General features: G+C 37.8%; 2 protein-coding genes across 4 annotated transcripts; one reads left to right on the top strand and one right to left on the bottom strand.

The window, feature by feature from the left end:
• Window positions 1–1,879: 1,879 nt before the first annotated feature.
• Window positions 1,880–2,830, bottom strand: LOC143904305 (uncharacterized). Its single transcript, XM_077418871.1, has 2 exons — window positions 2,419–2,830; window positions 1,880–2,221 (listed from the first exon to the last, which is right to left on the bottom strand). Exons 1-2 carry the CDS (start codon window positions 2,746–2,748, stop codon window positions 1,994–1,996), a joined length of 558 nt encoding a protein of 185 aa, XP_077274997.1. The 5' UTR covers window positions 2,749–2,830; the 3' UTR covers window positions 1,880–1,993.
• A 5,300-nt stretch (window positions 2,831–8,130) lies between these two features.
• Window positions 8,131–17,848, top strand: Lap1 (leucine rich repeat containing protein 7 lap1). Of its 3 annotated transcripts, none has more exons than XM_077418847.1 (10): window positions 8,131–8,640; window positions 9,220–9,390; window positions 9,486–9,621; window positions 9,752–10,041; window positions 10,613–11,324; window positions 11,795–11,985; window positions 14,308–14,782; window positions 15,115–15,956; window positions 16,546–16,632; window positions 16,715–17,848. In XM_077418847.1, the coding sequence occupies exons 2-10, from the start codon at window positions 9,235–9,237 to the stop codon at window positions 16,889–16,891; spliced, it is 3,066 nt and encodes a 1,021-aa protein (XP_077274973.1). In that variant the 5' UTR covers window positions 8,131–8,640; window positions 9,220–9,234; the 3' UTR covers window positions 16,892–17,848. The 3 variants fall into 3 exon arrangements, with proteins under 3 accessions (XP_077274973.1, XP_077274975.1, XP_077274974.1); XM_077418849.1 differs by having other exon boundaries at window positions 8,132–8,640; window positions 16,561–16,632; window positions 16,715–17,847; XM_077418848.1 differs by having other exon boundaries at window positions 8,186–8,760.
• The last annotated feature ends 1,590 nt before the right edge of the window (window positions 17,849–19,438 follow it).

The following is a 19,438-nucleotide window of genomic DNA, read 5'->3' as shown; positions in this document are numbered from 1 at the left end:
AACAGAATAAATCCACTATCTATCTATCTGTGTGTTTCTCTATCTATCTATCTATACAAAAAGACCAGGTATAATGACAAAAGAAAAAAATAAATATATATATATTTATAAATATATATTTAATAATAAATATATATTTTTATATTTATACTAATTAACGATTATACGGAGCTCTCATATTTTCCACAACGCGTAGGGAAAAAATTGAATGGTTTTTAATATGTATTCAGAGAATGTTGATTCATCATATTATTCTTTCAAACTTGCTTTCCTCCTTTTGAAAATTTACACCAAGATTACTTTACATTGATTTTTTTTAACATCTTTATTTCTTAAAAAGGAAACGAAAACCGTAGAAGAAAATTATTAAACTTATTTTTATCGTGTTGAAAATTCATTCAATTTTATCGCTACATGTCTCAATTTCTCTTGTTAAAAACAAAAAACTAATTTATTTTCATTTTACATATAATTGTAATTTCAGTTTTGTCAGATGCGATTTGTGCGAGCATATTTCGTGGAGCAAATATTTTGTTGCGTTTTCGAGAAAGTGTTTATCCGATCATTAGCGAAGCAACGCGATGCATTTATATTCGATCACGAGGAACTATGCGCAAATTTTCGCATTGTTTGCGGATTTTATAACTTTATTGACGAATATAAGATCTACGATCTTCGCATAATTGATTTACGATTAAACTCGCGCTTTATTGAGGCTCAGATGTACACCCGTCTGTATCACGTCAATAAAAATCTGGCAGCAAAACGTGTATGAATTCATATATATATAATAATATATATATAATATATATATAAGTATAGATATATATATATATATATATATATAATATATATATATCTATATATATTATATATATATAGATACACTATATATATATATATATATATATATATATATATATATATATATATATATATATAAAATCAATAAGTATCACAAGTAATTAATAAGTACGACAAGACCTATATTTGCGCGCGTGCGCGAGCGCGAGCGCCGAGCAAAGAAGCTTAGCACGATTCTCGCCGGCTCGCGGCTCCGGGCTCGCGGCTGACCGAGCACCGAGCATCGAGCATCTGACATCACTGCGCTGAAATCGGGCTATCGGGCATCGCTGCAAATTTAGTCCGGATTCGCACCAGGGGCAAAGTCTGTAGGTAAAATCGGGTATATTTAGTCCGGACTCGCACCAGGGGCAAAGTCTGTATCAGCCAAGAAGACTAGAGACCAGGAGACCGAACTCCAGTGGTGAGTGGTGGGGGTGAGTCAAAATGTGGTCCGGCGCTGTTCGCAGTATGGTCACAGTATAACCATACCAGAGAGAAACCTGAGAGAGGCCATCCCGGCATTTTTCGTCAATTTTTCTGTGTCACATTTTCCGACGCGCACCCTGATAAAGTGCGTATCAACTACGTCGTTTCGCTCGGTAACCGCACATGGTTTGCGTCCGTGCTAATGGTTCGTGTCCGAACTAGCCAGTTAGTGGGGATATGCTGCGGCCTCGCTCGGCCACGCTCGGCCGCGCTCGGCCGCGCTCGGCCGGCCCGGCGCCTCGGCAAGCTTCGAGCGAGGAGAGAAGGACAGACATACGATTTACGATTTACTGTCTCCGTCTATGACTGCTAGCTGCCTTGGCACGCGCCGGCTATGCGACGTTGCCACGATGCCACGCATTTCGGATATCGCGTACGGTGTCTCGCCGAGTGCCGAATCTCGAGTTGTTAAATATATATATATATATAATTTATTAACATAAAAATTAAAATTTGTTAACGTAATACTATTTTTGTTAAGTAAGGAAGGAAAGGATTTTTAGAAGTCAGAGGAACAGCTACGCATAAATAAAATATATCACCTATATGTATATTAATATTGTTATTTTATTTCAAAGTAAATTAAAAGAAGTACGATATAAAAGTATGATATAAAAGTTATATATTATTTCTCATAGTAATGAATTTGGATTCCGGTGATTTATTTATCTTCTCCAGCTTCGCCTCTGCCTCTTCCTCTACCTCCACCTCGTCCTCTGCCACTGCCTTTGCCTTTGCCTCTGCCTCTGCCTCTGCCTCTGCCTCTGCCTCTGCCTCTGCCTCTGCCTCTGCCTCTGCCTCTGCCTCTGCCTCTGCCTCTGCCTCTGCCTCTGCCTCTCCCTCGCATCGCGTTGTATACCGCCCGCACCAACGAGCTTAACGTTTCAGGCTGTAACAAAAAATAAATATTTTAAGTAAAATGACATTTTCGTGTATATATATATATACGTAAATAAATTTCATTATTAACACTTTGTCGAACGCTGTCACGTATGCGTCACATGTGATATGTGCGACTGTCATTGCAAAGTGTTAATAATCATTATCAATAATGATAAGAAATTATCCCATTATTTCAACACTTACGTTTAATACGATCGGCTGAGTCGCCGTCGGAGCCGTTGCTGTGGTCGACATCGTCGCCGTGGCCATGGGCGCCGTTACGACCGCCGGGGTCGTCGTTGACGTCGTGGCTCTAGAGGCCGTCGCGGCCGCCGTCGGCATCGTGATCGTGACGGCCCCCACGGCCACGATGCCGACGACGGCCGCGACGGCTCCTACGGCCACGATGCCGACGACAGCAACGACGACCCCGAGGCCCGTGACGGCCCTCACGATCACGATGCCGACGGCGGCCGCGACGGCCTCTAGAGCCACGACGTCAACGACGACCCCGGCGGTCGTAACGGCGCCCATGGCCACGGCGACGATGTCGACCACAGCAACGGCTCCGACGGCGACTCAGCCGATCGTATTAAACGTAAGTGTTGAAATAATGGGATAATTTCTTATCATTATTGATAATGATTATTAACACTTTGCAATGACAGTCGCACATATCACATGTGACGCATACGTGACAGCGTTCGACAAAGTGTTAATAATGAAATTTATTTACGTATATATATATACACGAAAATGTCATTTTACTTAAAATATTTATTTTTTGTTACAGCCTGAAACGTTAAGCTCGTTGGTGCGGGCGGTATACAACGCGATGCGAGGGAGAGGCAGAGGCAGAGGCAGAGGCAGAGGCAGAGGCAGAGGCAGTGGCAGAGGACGAGGTGGAGGTAGAGGAAGAGGCAGAGGCGAAGCTGGAGAAGATAAATAAATCACCGGAATCCAAATTCATTACTATGAGAAATAATATATAACTTTTATATCATACTTTTATATCGTACTTCTTTTAATTTACTTTGAAATAAAATAACAATATTAATATACATATAGGTGATATATTTTATTTATGCGTAGCTGTTCCTCTGACTTCTAAAAATCCTTTCCTTCCTTACTTAACAAAAATAGTATTACGTTAACAAATTTTAATTTTTATGTTAATAAATTATATATATATATATATTTAACAACTCGAGATTCGGCACTCGGCGAGACACCGTACGCGATATCCGAAATGCGTGGCATCGTGGCAACGTCGCATAGCCGGCGCGTGCCAAGGCAGCTAGCAGTCATAGACGGAGACAGTAAATCGTAAATCGTATGTCTGTCCTTCTCTCCTCGCTCGAAGCTTGCCGAGGCGCCGGGCCGGCCGAGCGCGGCCGAGCGCGGCCGAGCGTGGCCGAGCGAGGCCGCAGCATATCCCCACTAACTGGCTAGTTCGGACACGAACCATTAGCACGGACGCAAACCATGTGCGGTTACCGAGCGAAACGACGTAGTTGATACGCACTTTATCAGGGTGCGCGTCGGAAAATGTGACACAGAAAAATTGACGAAAAATGCCGGGATGGCCTCTCTCAGGTTTCTCTCTGGTATAACCATACCCAGTAGCGACACTGAGTGTCGGCACCTTTGATGTAGTTGTCCTCAAGTCACGTGGTACGTCGCCATATTGTCAGATGTACCGGCGCTACAATTGAAATGTACATATATAATTAAAAAATGTATATGAGTATATATAATCAAAAAAGATTTTTTGCGCAATTTTAATTATAATCCAAAGAATTTCTTGAAGTAGAAGAAATGAAAATAATACTTCTGTGTATTTTGTATCATTTTATTTCAAAATTTTTCGTAACTTATTGTGTAAATAGAATTGTAAAATGTATACAAAATATATATAATTATTGAGCTCAAAAGCGAATATAGATCATTGGGCGCAAAAGCTAATATTTTTATTTGTTCTGTCATTGAGTAAAAAATGCATAAAAATATTTAAAAAAATACTTATGTTTATTCCGAATACTTGCGTTAAAATTTCATAATTTTTACTGAAAATTTTAGTAATATATAAATATTAAGATATCCATTTTTTTTTAATTAATTGTTCCTCATGGACATCCTTCAGTAGAAAGAATGTGCTCCAAATGTCAATGTCAACTGAAACAATAATTGGAATAAGTGAAAACATGTAATATTCACTATCATTATGTGCTGTTACTGTATAATACTTACATAAAAAATAGTAAAAATGTTAAAAAAAGTAGCAGAAATGTTAAAAGGAGTAGCAGAAATATTAAAAATTTATTTCAGAAAGTAACACATGCATTTTGACATTCACAAAGTTGCCAAACACATTTAGTTTTATAACAATAAAATTATAAACGAACTTCAATAATAAATTTAATTAACGAAAAACACATTTACTTTTATAAAAGTAGATATTAAATAATTTGCATTTATAAGGAAAATACAGACATTAAATTCTAATCGTGACGTAAAATTATAGTTTTTCTGTGTCCGGATTGCGATTTGAAACGTTTATTAATAAATTTTAATGTATAAAATAGTCGAACTCGAGCATATAATTTCAATAAATAATTATGCGGAAAATGTTGACACGGATGAATAAATTCAACTTCTTTAAAAATGGTAATGAGGATACGAATTATATGCTTTTGTACAATCAATTCCTCAATTTTAGAAAAAAATAAATTTTCCAACGTTTTAAGATATATTACGAAATCATCGTGCGGCATAGATAAATTTCCGAAAGGATTATCTTCAGTAGAATTGTAAGCCCTAAAGAAACAGTAATATGAAGTTTCATTTAAGTCGATGTACGAGTGTGCATATTGAGAACAAATCTCACACGAATGTTTTTGAAGACATTTACGTATTACGTATCCACAAATATATCGGAACGCATCTTGTTCGTTTACGTCCATCTGACGATAATCATGATCATCCAAAAGTATTGGTGTAATGTCATCTGTCTTAGGTTCAACATCCATATAATTCTTCTCTCTAAAGTTTGTAATAGCTACAAATATATCAGCACTGTCTCTTTCACAATTTCCAGTTTCAGCAGTACAATATTTCATAGAAAAAATTTTTCTGAATGAATAAAAAAACTGAACTGGGGTAGGATTAATAACATTGCCGTTCAATCCTCGAATAGCCGAAAAAAAGTGTTCCAAACAGTCCTGAGTAAAACGGCGTAATAATAGAAATTGCATTTCTGGAAACACATTTTGCAAATGTTCCCACATTTGAAGAAGAGAATTTATATTGTGTTTCATGCATTTGAAAACTTGAACTTTATTAGAAATATTAACACCAGTTTTATTAAATATCGTTATTTTGGATAAATAATCTTCAATTTTTGAAAGAAATTCTAATTGATATTGCGCTCCCCGAAAAGCTTGTTTAAATTGTGATGGATGTTGAACCGAAGATGAATTGAATAGATCAAAGTAATCGTTCATATTTTGGATAAAATCTGCTGTTCTAAGTGCAATTGGAGCAACCGCAGGTTTAAAAGCTCCAGAAATTACCATTTTCCTCAAGCTACTACTCACTGTAAAACTCAAAATTTGTGTAGCCAAATATACTTTCATTTTATCGAAATTTGAAAATTTCATATGCTTATCAGTGAGTTTAGGTGCAAGTCGAAATTGCCTAGTTTGATCTTGTTGAAATAAATCATCAACGCACTTCCAAGATATAGGTTTAGAGTCATACTCAATAATATTGTCATGGAAATTATTCCTGACAGCTTTAATTATATGAGGTGAATCAAAAAGATGTGAGATTCGCTCGTTATTAACAAAAAAAAATGGATTGTTCTCTGTCACACCTAAGTATTTAGCGGTTAATTTAAAATTCCCTCCCATGTCTGAAACAAACGCTACTACTATAAACCCCGCATTTTGCAGTTTTGTAATTGCTTGAGGAATAATGGTTGTTAATTTCCTAGCAGAAAATGAAGAATGAAGAAAGAAGTAAGCCAAAGGTTGTTTCCAATTGTTGCAAATCCCTCTGATCATTAAAACTGCAACATTACATGCTGGAAGATATGATTTACCATCACCCAAGTCTTCAAATCCAATGACTTCATCCTGACTTATATTATAATACAGATTTGCTTTAATTGATGCTTCATCAATGCATAAAATGCAATACTTCTCGAGAGGTGACGAAGAAGCCTGTAACTTTTTTTTCAAAACATCGAAAACAAAATCATGCAAACCTGGAGTAATTTTCAAATGTTCAATCATGCGTTGTAAGGTTCTTACACTGGGAAGGATAAATTTTTGTGCAAAAGAATTATAAATTCTGCCTCCCCCAGAAAACAATATATCTAAACAAAACTTTTTAAATGGAAGCGAATATTTTCGTCCTTTGGCTGACTTATATCTACTAAGACGTACTTGAGTTTTTACAAAATTTGCAATCTCTGGTGGTAGAAATTCGTCTGTAGCTTCACAATATTCATTCAAGGACATTTTTTGTCTTATTTTTGAAGTTTGTATCTTATTTTTCTGTCGTTCTAATTGTTGTTTTAATTTTCGAATTTCTCGATGTAACGCTTCAATTCTGCCTCTCAAAATTCTTTTGCGCGGGGAATGATTAGAAAATTTTGGCTCTGTTTGACTATATTGATGCAACTGTTGTGGTTCTGTTTGAGCATATTGATCCAAATATTGTAGCTCTGTTTGAGCATACTGATGTGACACTGATTCCACTTGCTCATGTTCATATTGCCCATGATGGTCGTTAACTATAATATTTAAAAATACTACATCACTTATGAAACTTAAAAAATTAATGATTATATTCCATTCATTACAAAGAAAGAACGAATATATAAATTATAATAACCATACATCAATTTTATTTTCTAATTCACAAAAATTTCATGTTACTAGCATTAGTTAATTCTATATTGAACTAAAATTATTACCTAATATTGACTGACATTCAACTTTGTCTGAAAAGCCAGTTTCAAATAATTCCAATTGTTGCTTATCATAGTTAGATTTAATGATATCACACTCAACTGAAATATAGTAATTATGTTCACAAAATTTTTGATATTTCCAACCATACACACACACACACACACACACACACAGAGTTCAAAACTGCTTACCTGATATTACTGTATTTTCCTCAGAATCATCACTCAAATTAAATGTTGCGTTGTTTTCACTTGATAATTCAAAAGATTTATCATTTTCCATTTGTTCGGGGATTGCATGTGGTTGAAGTCTGTTTTTCAAATCGTTTAAAAACATCGACGATTTAAAATGATCACCACAAACTTTGTAATTTTTATATAAATTTTCTGGTGACGTGTTAATTTCGCGACCACATTTTTCCAACCACAATTTTGCTCTGAAAGATGTTTTGTATAAAATATTAATGAAAAAAACACTTGATATATAATTCAATTAACAAATCCGCTAATGGAAATTATTTTTACCTATCTGGGTCTTTTGGAAAACGAAAAAAACTGGGACCAGATTCACGCCCAGAAATATTTGAACAATTCTTCATGGCACAACTATATCCACCTCTCTTCATTAACTTCATTTTAATGTAGCACGTCACACCCGGAATTTTCTTATCACTAATAAAAAGACACAATTTATTCAAATAAAAAATATGTCATAAAACTGTGGAGGTTGAGGTTACCTACGATGTTCGAGACGCAACTGGGCGCAACCATGTTGTGAGATGTACGGACTCGCACATGCGCACTAAAATTTTATTCCGGGTCGGACGGCTGAGTGTCGCTACTGGGTATGGTTATACTGTGGCTACGTGCTGGATAAGTTTCATAAGTTCGAATCTTTACGTTGTTTGTTCCATGGTGGAAGTAATAAGGGCCTTGGCAGTGGTGTGACGTATCGGGAGACGTCCGCGATCGGCGTGTCCGGCGCCGTACGTCGTACAATGAGGAGGGAGTGAGATATGCGCTTGAGAAGATCGGCGACGTTGACGAGGACGACGGCGGCGGTGACGAAGACGAGGTCGAGGTCGAGATCGACGACGACGACGGCGGCGGCGGCGAAACGCCGACGGATCATCTCTTGACGTTCCTCGCGCCGGCGTTTCTCGTTCGGAGCAATCGAGCGCGCAGCGGGCCCACCAGGTCGGGCCAGGTCACCGTTTGCGCCGGCGGCCGGCGATGCCGATTCCCGCGGGCGACACGATGATCAACGGCCGCAGCCCGCGGCGCCGTGGCGGCGCGACGCGGTGATACGGCGAACGGCGACCGGGGATCGCGGCGGCGGCTTGGCGCCCCCGCGGCTCATCGCCGTCGTCGTTGGCGGCGTTTTCGTGAATGGTGGGATCTGTCCCACGGTGGATCGCGGCCGGATCGTTCCTGAGACCACTGCTGAGGTAACGGTGCATTTCCTGGTGCTCCCACGGCTGGATAAGAGCGTGTTTCGTTCGGGAAAGTGAGGCGATAGAATTCGCGCAAGTGTGGAACAATTTGTTTTGCTTGAGTTCGAATTAAATGTGTGTAAATAAGATATGATTCGTAATTAATTATTAATTGTAATTTATTACAAATAATGATGGAGATTGTGAGAATGAAAAGTATGAACTCTGAAGAACTTGGAGATTTATTTAATGCTTGCAGAAAAATAAACAAAGAATATTTATTTGATATAAGTTGATTTTTGAGATAAAAAGAGATTTATGTGGATGTTACATTTTTTTCAAAAGTAATATTACAGAATTCTCGAATTCTGTCGTGTCGAGAATCTTATATATGATTCAGGTATATAATGGCTGCATTCCGATATTCACTGTCAGCAACTTTCAGTACTGAAAATTTATAGTATACGTGACGTAAAATATAGATTTGCAGTACTTACTGACAGTGAATATCGGAGAATGCAGTCAATATATTAAAAATTGAAAATGTATATTATTCGAATTGTAATTAACGTAATATGATGGTGCTGTTCCTAGTCGTACACACGTGAAATGGGTAGCTCTTGGTGGCAGTGCGCCGCGTGTCTGAGAACCCAGGAAGAAGACATCTGCGAGCTACAGCTGAATCACTGTAACCTCTACGATGTACCACCCGATGTGTTCATTTACGAAAGAACGTTGGAAAAGTTGTATCTCGACGCCAATAGAGTGAGTGCCTCGGTCATCATCTCAGAGCGAGTCTCCTCGGTAATTATATTGTGCAATTATGACGACACCTAACGTTTCTTTTCGTTCTTTCGCAGATAAGAGATCTTCCCAGGCCGCTATTTCAGTGCCACGAATTGCGAGTACTGTCGCTTAGTGATAATGAAGTTACTACGTTACCACCTGCCATAGCGTCGTTGATCAACCTGGAATACTTAGACCTCAGCAAGAACAGTAAGTAATTAAATACATCTTGAACTTTATTGTCACATGTAAGATGCATTCCAAAAGCTGCCATCTTGGAATACACAGTTTTTTCGGATCTAACAATATTTATATTTAACTGCATATCCTTTTATCGCAGGTATAAAGGATTTACCAGACAGCATAAAGGAGTGCAAGAGTCTCCGCTCGATAGATATCAGTGTCAATCCCTTCGAGCGTTTTCCGGATGCTATAACGCATATCGTCGGTTTGCGCGAGCTGTACATAAACGACGCGTACATTGAATACCTGCCGGCTAACTTTGGACGACTGTCAGCCTTGAGGACGCTCGAGCTGCGGGAGAACAACATGATGACGTTGCCTAAGAGCATGAGCCGTTTAGTGAATTTGCAGAGGCTCGATATCGGCAACAATGACTTCACGGAGCTGGTAAGAGCGCGACTTCTCCTGTGAAATCGTTGTTGCTTTTAAACCTACTCATTTTTCACATGCGCGTAACGTATAACTTTACAACATCGCTGGTCATCCTGGAAAAGACATTTGTGGCAACACTTTATGACTTTCCATACTGTACATTTTTATAAGTTTGATATTAACATTCTATTGAAATAAAGTCAGTTTTGAGTGAATTCAAGTATATGATTCTGACATCAATTTTCTTTCCTGATGCTTGGTTTGGTTATATATTATGGCTGGGTTCGTCTTGACGCTTTCAGCGCTGAAAGCGTCAAGATAAACGCAGCCTATATTTGTATGTAAGAAATAAGACATTTTTATATAAAATATTGTTTAAAATATAGTTATTTATACATATCTTTAGAAACAATGAATATATTCAAATATATCTCTTCTCTGTCGTTTAGTGGTAGAAAAATAGGAAGAAAATTAATGACAATTGTATCCAGTAATCCATTCAATTTTTACACTGACTTTTAATTTCAATTTTAGTATATGTTAGTAGAATGTTATACGGGAGTTACATATGTATTATTGTTTTCAGCCTGAAGTTGTAGGAGATCTCATCAATCTCACGGAGTTGTGGATTGACGGCAACGACATCAGGCGTGTTCCCGCGAATGTCGAGCAGCTCTACCGCTTGAACCACTTCGACTGCACGATGAATGCGATACACGCGCTGCCGATAGAGATACGCGGCTGGCGCGACATCGGGATCATGAATCTCTCCTCGAACGAGATGTACGAGCTGCCCGATTCGCTGTGCTACCTGCGCACGATCGTCACCCTCAAGATTGACGACAATCAACTGAACGCACTGCCGAATGACATCGGCCAGATGTCGAACTTAGAGGAGCTTATAATCACTAAGAATTTTATCGAGTATTTGCCATCTTCGATCGGCTTGCTACGCAAGCTGCACTGTCTCAATGCGGACAATAATTATCTGCGCGCGCTACCCGCCGAGATTGGCAGCTGCACGTCGTTGTCCCTGCTCTCATTGCGATCGAACAATCTGACGCGCGTGCCGCCCGAGCTGGGCCACCTGTCCTCGCTGCGGGTGCTCAATCTCGTCAACAACTGCATCAAGTTTCTTCCAGTCTCCATGTTGAATCTCAGTAACTTGAAGGCGTTGTGGTTGAGTGACAATCAGAGCCAGCCGTTAGTGCCATTACAGCAGGAGTTTAATTGTGAAGAGGACATGATGGTGTTGAGCTGCTTTATGCTGCCACAGAAACCGCGGCAAGACTTGGAGCGTGAGTATTCATTATTTCCACCGTTTTTGGCATAAAGTTTCGTTGAATTTATTCATAGCTCTAATGTCTCTTCACTAATCTCGTGCATCAGAAATTGCTTGAAAATTTTCTAATAATTTTCTAATAATAGAAAGATAATTGCATCTCTTTCTGTAACATAGCTTTATTTATATCTATATACATATATCTGAACTAATAAAGAATCAGCTTCTTGCTTACCTCAGTTACACTATTACAAAAACACGCTTTATCTGGCTTATTAACTAACCATGAAATGCGATATTTATTCACGCTGCTAGTAGAAGAGGGACAGGAAGACGAGGAATGAAATGGTAAGATATGAAGAAAATGGTATCGAATAGTGCCTTCGTTGAAAAACATCGCACACGTTCGCGCCAGCATTTTATTAATATAACCCTTTTTACGTTCACCGTATCTTCGCGTAGTGATATTTATAATTCCAATTGTAGAAATGGCGCAGACCGCAGGACCGATTTCGAGTTCGATCATCGGAAACGGTAAGAGGATATGTTTCGCTGCTGAGGTAGATTCCGAAATCCCCAGGCAACTTCATCGAGCACCGACCCCCTATCCCAAAGAGCTACGCAATCTCGCTAGACACGCTCGTAATCTGCATCATCAGTCCATTCACGATCAAAGAGTAAGTATTCGTCGCTCGTTTGCGCGATACTCTTTTTGCCAAACAATAAAATTGTTTAGCCATAAACGAATTTATGATATACAATATTTATCATACGATATGGTGATTATATATTTTCTTAGGTAAATATTGAAGTTTTGAACTTTATGTCGTTATGTATATACATTTGTTCCATTATTTGTATATACACATAATATATATCTATACACACAGTATTAAATTTTACGTTAAATCTTTTACAAGAGTCACTTGAAAATCGCAATAAAGTTATAAACAGATGGCACTTATACGTTGTAGGAACACTTGGTAAAATAACAAGACTTCGCCATTTTTATCAAATATTAATGTTTAAGGTAGTCCTTTCGTGAGAATAAGTATTAGAGATAGGTACCTAAATTTTATATATGTTAAAATAAGGGGCATGTGTACGAAAAATCAGGTGAGGTTATCGACACTTTACAAGAAATAAGTCATTCTAAATGTGCGTTCGCGGAGCGTGCTATTGTCATTCTATCCTTGTTTACATCTAATAAACGAGAAAGATAGAATGATGCAAATCGCCACGGCCGAAGTTTTCAAGGATAATACAGGTACTTAGCGACCAGGTGAATATATTATTAATGTCAAAAACTATTCCTTGAAGTTTCCGGATTTCGTACGTACCTTGAAACTAAGGGCTTGTCGAATGTTTTGCTCTGATATATGAGGTTAAATAAGTAGTGGATCTAATCGCATATTGTTTTACTCGTACCGTCATATCTGATCTAACCTAAATCGAGTCCAACCGCACTACTATTGTGATATTTTTTTAATTAGTAAATAATATACGATTAAATCGTGTATGTAAAATCATATTTTATATTATTATAATTATTGGGATGGTGCAATATGTTTGTTTTCAATTACTTCACGGACTATTACTTGACTAGGTGCTGCGAAAGGACTACCTTAATGAAATTGAAATTGGTAAATAAATGATGAAACCGGCAGCATGCGGTAAACTCTCAGGGTCGCCACATAGTCGCCACAGCCACAAGTCATACCTTAAACTGTTAAATAGAAAGTTCGAGCTCTTCTATGAACACGTGTAAAATTCTAATTTATTCCATCAAATAGTTTATTTTCTATAGATTTTTGTGTACGAATATCTGCGTGATTTTTGAAAAATGGATATTTCCGAAGTGTGTGCTGTAATCAAGTATCTTGTGAAAAAAGGCTTATCAGCAAAAGATATTCATACTGATATGCAAAATACGTTAGGGGACACTGCTCCTTCGTTTTCAACTGTTTCGAGGTGGACTACTAAATTTAAACAAACTCGCGAAAACGTAGAGAATAAACCTCGCGGTGAATGTTCAAAAAATATGACAACATTGATAACCCCAGAATCAATTGAAAAAGTTCTAAATATTATTTTGATGGATCCCCGACTAAAACTGTCCGAAATTGCTGGGGCTGTGGGCATCTCAATCGAGTGTGCACTAAATATTTTAGCTGAAGAATTGTTTATGAAAAAGCTCTATGCAAGATGGGTGCCATGTTTGCTAACGAATAATCAAAGAGATACGCGGATTACGATTTCCCTAACATGTTTGGAGCATTTTCAGAAGAGAACGTCCGAGTTTTTACTCCGATTTGTAACTACCGGAACCTGGGTTTACCACTATTCGCCAAAAACAAAACAGCAATTGAGACAGTGGACACATAGCGATTTTCCGTCATCAAAAAAGGCTAAGATAGTTCCATTGATTGAAAGGGTAATGATAACGATTTTCTGGGACGCTGAAGGAATTTTATTGATAGATTACCTTCCAAAGAATAGAACTATAACTGAAGAGTACTATGCTGACCTTTTAGATCGATTAGACAAAAATGTTCTTGAGAAAAGACCAGGTATGGCGAACAAGAAAGTGGTTTTATATCAAGACGATGCACTTCCCTATACAAGTGCTGTTTCAATGAATAAAATCCAAGAATTAGAGTACGGTTTGTTGGAATATCCTTCTTATTCACCTGACTTAGCTCCGTCATACTTCTATTTATTCCCATTGTTGAAGAATTTCCTTGCTGGGAAGACATTTTCATCAGATGAAGAAGTGAAAGAGACAGTTGACGGATATTTTGCATCACTTGACAAATCAGAGTTTTATACAGGAATAATAACCTTGCAACGTAGGTGGTTTGAGTGCATTCGTGTAAAGGGAAATTATGTTGAAAAATAAAAATAATTATGAAGTAAACTTCTAATAAATAAGGTACAAATAAGAAAATCGCAGGTTTGATCTTATTGTTACCAATGCACATTATTATTTTTTTTTACAGAGCACACCTTTGTCTACAACCTCTGTCGATCGTCACACGGCGAAGAACTGCAGCAAGAGCAACAGATCGGCTGATCCTGGAGCGGCGGAGCACTCGATGTCCGAGGAATCATCCGACGAAGCGAACAAGACCGTGCTGGCGAAGGAGAAGAGCCCGGACATCCGGGAGGCCAAGTATATCCGCAATCCCACATCCGATTACATCGCGAAAGCGCCAACGGTGGCTGATTATGTCAACTCCACGTGGAAGCCGGACGAGTATTCGAAAGCGAACACGGCGAAGATCGTGGAATCCGAGAAGTTCATCGAACCCTATAGGACGACGATCTCCGTCGACGCGACAGACGGCAAGTACGGCGAGCCAACGCGAATAGCCGTCGCGCCGAAATCGTGCGACGTACCGCCGGCTCCGCCGCCGTATCACATTGCGGCGGCGTTCTCCAAAAAGGCCGCTTTTTTCCAGCAGTTTAATAATCGTACGTTATCATCGTTCACTAAAACTAATAGGTTAAAAATCGTACGATTCTCTGTAAAGAAATTTTATCCGCAAAATCGTATGGGTGAAAAAGACGATAACGTTAAGATTACGTGTGGATCATCTGTATAGTACAGTATAGTTGGTAGAAAAGGAATTGATATATATCCTCTACGGGATGATTTTACGTGAATAATATTACGATAGAAACGTTTTGCAGTATTTATTTTGTGTGCACATATTTTCTTTATCACGTATTTTTATCATTTGTAGATAGCTGACGTTTAAACAGGAAAAAATTAAAATCTAACGTGAATCTTCGTTTCTTTTTAGCGATTGAAACGGATATGCATCTGGTATCACCTTCGTTACCTTTCAACTCGCCCTTAAATTCAGCCGGACCGTTAACGGATGTAACGAAACAGAAAAACTTTGACACCAACGCGGAATCGGCGAATGCTGAGGAATGCGCGTCCGTATCGTCAGGCGATCGGGCAAATCTCACCAATTCGTACGACAAGCCGATGGATAACGAACGAACGAGTTCTCTTGATCAGACCAGCGCGGACCAAAGTTGCACGCCGACCTTGAATTCCGGCGCCGATCCCGAACAGAACGATCGCGCTCTTAAGCCGAGCAAAATTCCCGTTCTCAAGGCGAAACACGTGGAGAGCTCGGGTAACGACGCGAGCTCGAGCAGGAGTCCATCAAGGGAGGAATACGACGCGAGCAGAAGGTTGAGCACGTATTCTGGCATACCCACGTCGCCGGTTACGGGGAAGAAGTATCGCAGTCCGTTATCAGCGCTCGATCGATCGAGGAAGCTGACGAACGGAAACGCCTCGAGCAACAGTTCGTGTGATAATACCAGCGCTCCGACGAACGAGGCGACGACGAACGTCGCTCAGGCGAATGCCGTCACTCCCGTTCAAACGAGCAGGAGCATCATCGACGCGTCGAACGTCACTTCACCCACTACCGCTGTCGCTAAGGACGAAAGCAGCTCGAGTCAAGACATATCGAACCACAGTACGAACGGCAAATCTCAGGACGACACGAACTTTGACGCCGAAAGTTTCAAGGAACACACGAGTCCTACGTCGAACGAGACACCAAACTCGGAGAGGAAGCCGAAGTTCAAGTGGATGTTCGGCCCTCACAAAAACGCGAATGTGGTAGGTATTCTGATTTATGAAGGAATTTAGAAAATGGAATATATGTTTTATGTGAAATGTTTTTTTTATATAAACACACAATTTATGAATAAAATACTGCAAGGAAACTTTATAAAAATATATCTGTACTTTAGAAGTAAAGAATTGTATATTTTCCATTATTATAAATTTAGAGAAAACAGGTTTTAAAGTTTATTATTTATATGAAAATTTCTAATCCGTCTTTTTCTGAACATTGTATCTTAGGAACTAGTAATAATGAACACACATAAGACCCTTTATTATTATATACAATTTAAGTTCCTGGTATATTAAAAAAAGTAAATTAATTACATTTTGACAAAAACTAAAGATACGACTTTTTAACTCTAAGGTACAAATGTAAGAAATAAAAATAAAAAAGTAAAAGTTCAATTTATTTTATATATAAGTTGAAAGATTAAAGAAAATTAAAGATTAATTTTATCAAGACGTATCCATGCAAAAAATAAAGTAATTTCTATAACTTTATGAATTTTCTGTAGTTGAAAAAGCAATTTACATCATTATAATGATAGCTGTAGGTATATATTGATTTTTCTAATTCTAGTACATTTCTTCGCAGCTGCCCGTTCAAGTGAAGAAGAATCCAGGTCTCGGTTTCAGCATAGCTGGCGGGGTAGCGGGTGCAGAGACCGTACGTGTAGTCATGTTAATTTACATTGAATTTTATTTGCGCATCAAGAGATATCTGAATATTCACGAGGCTTTTGTTGCAGGGAATAATCGTGACGAAAGTGAACCCCGATGGGCCAGCTCAGGGTACTCTTCGGCCGGGAGACAAGATTCTGGAGGTGGACGGCATCGACTTTACCAAATTAGATCACAATAACGCTGTCGCCGTTCTGCGTGCCACCGGTACTGTTGTATCTATGATGATAAGTCGCCATCAATGATTGTAAGTTATTGGTCGCGACTTATCATTATAGATACAATGTGGAACTTATCATCATAGATACGTGGTGAAACAAACAGGAAGAAAACCTTTTTTAATTCTTTTAGTAACTACAACTAGAACAATAATGTCTTTCTCGAAAGCTCTCTAATTCCGAGACACATCGACTAATCTGCCAACATTATCATCCACACATTCGGACATCCGCGTGTTTCGATAATAATGTTGGTAGATTAGTCGATTTATATCTATATCTATATGCGTTCCCCACGACGGGAGTGCCGACAATGTGCCAGAAAACAAAGTACTATTTATTATTCATATACATAACATATTGAGAAAAAGATATATATACTATGCATATATAAATATATACATATATTATATATAAACAAATTTATCTGTAGACAGGCCAGACGAGGTTCCCATAGGTCCCCGGCGGTGTAAATAAGTGTCTCGATTGTTCCCGCGTATCGAAGTGTACGTTACAGATATTTCCACGAGATGTTTCGACGACAAAAACTTTGCTTTTGAATTTACGATTTAGTCTTTTTTTCCAACCTAGAATGCAAAAAAATATAGACGGTTTTTTAATTATAATTTTAAAAAACCACCAATTTTGAAGAATAATTTTTTTTGTTTTTTTTTTCCTTATTCAATGAATCGGGAATTGTAACAGAAATTTTTAGTTTTAAAATTAGAAAATATTTAAAAATACATTTTATATATAAGAAACATTAAAATTTTAATTATTATTATTAAATACCTTAATTCTTAAGATACTAAAGAGTAATATTTGAAGGTGAGAGTGGTGATTAAATTTTTATTAAGATAAAGTTGGCTTAGAACTTTTCAAGGGATTCATAGGTGATTTTTGTCGGAAATATTACACGAAACATCCCATATGTATTTTCATCTCGTGAGATATATATATATATATATATATATATATATATATATATAATATATATATATATATAATATATATATATATAATATATATATATATATATATATATATATATATATATATATAAATAATGTCATTGCGCTCTTTGTTGTAATCGAATCATTTGTAACGTGATCCGATCGTGTACAGCGATCTTTATCAGTTGTTGACTATCTATAGTTGTTATTGCATACGGCAAAGCTATAAATTCTATGATTCGACGGATATTATAAAGAGGATAGCTCCGAACTGTTGTGAGTCAAGTGGAACCCTCGGATTGTTCAGCCGAATGTTCGACTACGAACGAAAAGTTCGTTGTCTTTGCGAGATGGCAATTCGAAATAATATCTGTTTATAGATAATCGAGCATTCAGGGTTATTGATAATAATTGCGCCTCACTTTGTGGGATCCTCGTCATTCTCTTGTCTGGTAGGAGAGAAAAGAAAATATTCTTCTATGTGCCGTACTTATATTGATAATAATGTTTATACTCGTATCAGTGTCAATCCAAGGACGTTCAACAATTGCGGCGTTTATTATCTATAGATATCTCTCGCATTTACGCTCTTTTCAGATTTATCCCATATCGCGAGAGATCGCTGTTCGATCGTTAATTATTCCTTAAACACTGGCGCGTACTTTCGTGACGTTAACGAAGGATATGTCCAATCCTTCGGTTATTACATTGAAGGTCATACAAAAGGAAATCTCGTATATCGTTTAACTCTTTAATTAATATTCGATGTATCCGTGTCAATTATATAAAACGTGATAAAAATTTAATCAATAAAATTTTATTAATAAGGTTATTAAGAGATAGTTTGGACATTATAACGTAACGTTTATAAATTTTATGAATCGCGTGTCTGTTATGTATATACATATATGTATTCGTTATTATTTTATACGTGCACGAACACACGTATATGTAAATTTTATAAAAGTTCCACATCTCGCGCCAGTGCTCGAGGACCAAATGGATGTATACGTGTATTGTTATTCGATCTTTTTTATTATTATAATGTTCTTAGACTGTCGAGACCACGAAACGCCTTTCGGAACTAACGCGACTGATTTAGCGACTAATTTGGCAATTACTCGCGTTTCCTCTATTTATATCTCGTTGAAGGAACAAATCTGTACCTAGGAACCGTTCCCCGCGACGATTGTTAGACGAGCGTGATATTGCCGAACGACGGGCGAGATAAGACCCTTCCTCTTATCACCTTTCTTTTATCGGCATGGCTTTTGTCGATGCCAGGCCGATAGAAGAAAGGTGATAAGAGGAAAAATCGCGGTGGAGAGGATAAGAGGAACGTAGGACTGAAAAGTAGCAGCACAAATGAAATCGTTATTTGGTTATATATATATACATATATATATATATATATATATATATATATAATATATATTAAGCGCATTGTTATATAATCTAAACCAGTGTAAATGCAGGACTATTTATTGCATGCCATGCGTTCCGCATTTTTTCTCTGTTAAAGATTTCTCCACGAATCTTCTGAATCTCGATTTTATTTATAAATATGATGCGATTGGTCCCTTCTATTTATCAATTTCCAGTGTAATTTTATCGCCAAAAT

This window comes from Temnothorax americanus, unplaced genomic scaffold (genome assembly GCF_048541705.1).
Source record: "Temnothorax americanus isolate GAGA-0224 unplaced genomic scaffold, ASM4854170v1 Scaffold50, whole genome shotgun sequence".
Classification (NCBI taxonomy): Eukaryota; Metazoa; Arthropoda; class Insecta; order Hymenoptera; family Formicidae; genus Temnothorax; species Temnothorax americanus.
Note: the sequence above shows the minus strand (reverse complement) of the source record. Positions and strands in the feature narration are given on the sequence as shown.

Bases quoted from the DNA above. Each gene is read 5' to 3' on its own strand.
- LOC143904305 (XM_077418871.1), bottom strand. From the start codon at position 2,748: ATGGGCGCCGTTACGACCGCCGGGGTCGTCGTTGACGTCGTGGCTCTA. The intron at 2,222-2,418 runs GTAAGTGTTGAA...TTTTTGTTACAG, and splicing joins CTCAGCCGATCGTATTAAAC to CCTGAAACGTTAAGCTCGTT.
- Lap1 (XM_077418847.1), top strand. From the start codon at position 9,235: ATGGGTAGCTCTTGGTGGCAGTGCGCCGCGTGTCTGAGAACCCAGGAA. The intron at 11,325-11,794 runs GTGAGTATTCAT...TTCCAATTGTAG, and splicing joins ACCGCGGCAAGACTTGGAGC to AAATGGCGCAGACCGCAGGA. The intron at 14,783-15,114 runs GTACGTTATCAT...GTTTCTTTTTAG, and splicing joins TTTCCAGCAGTTTAATAATC to CGATTGAAACGGATATGCAT.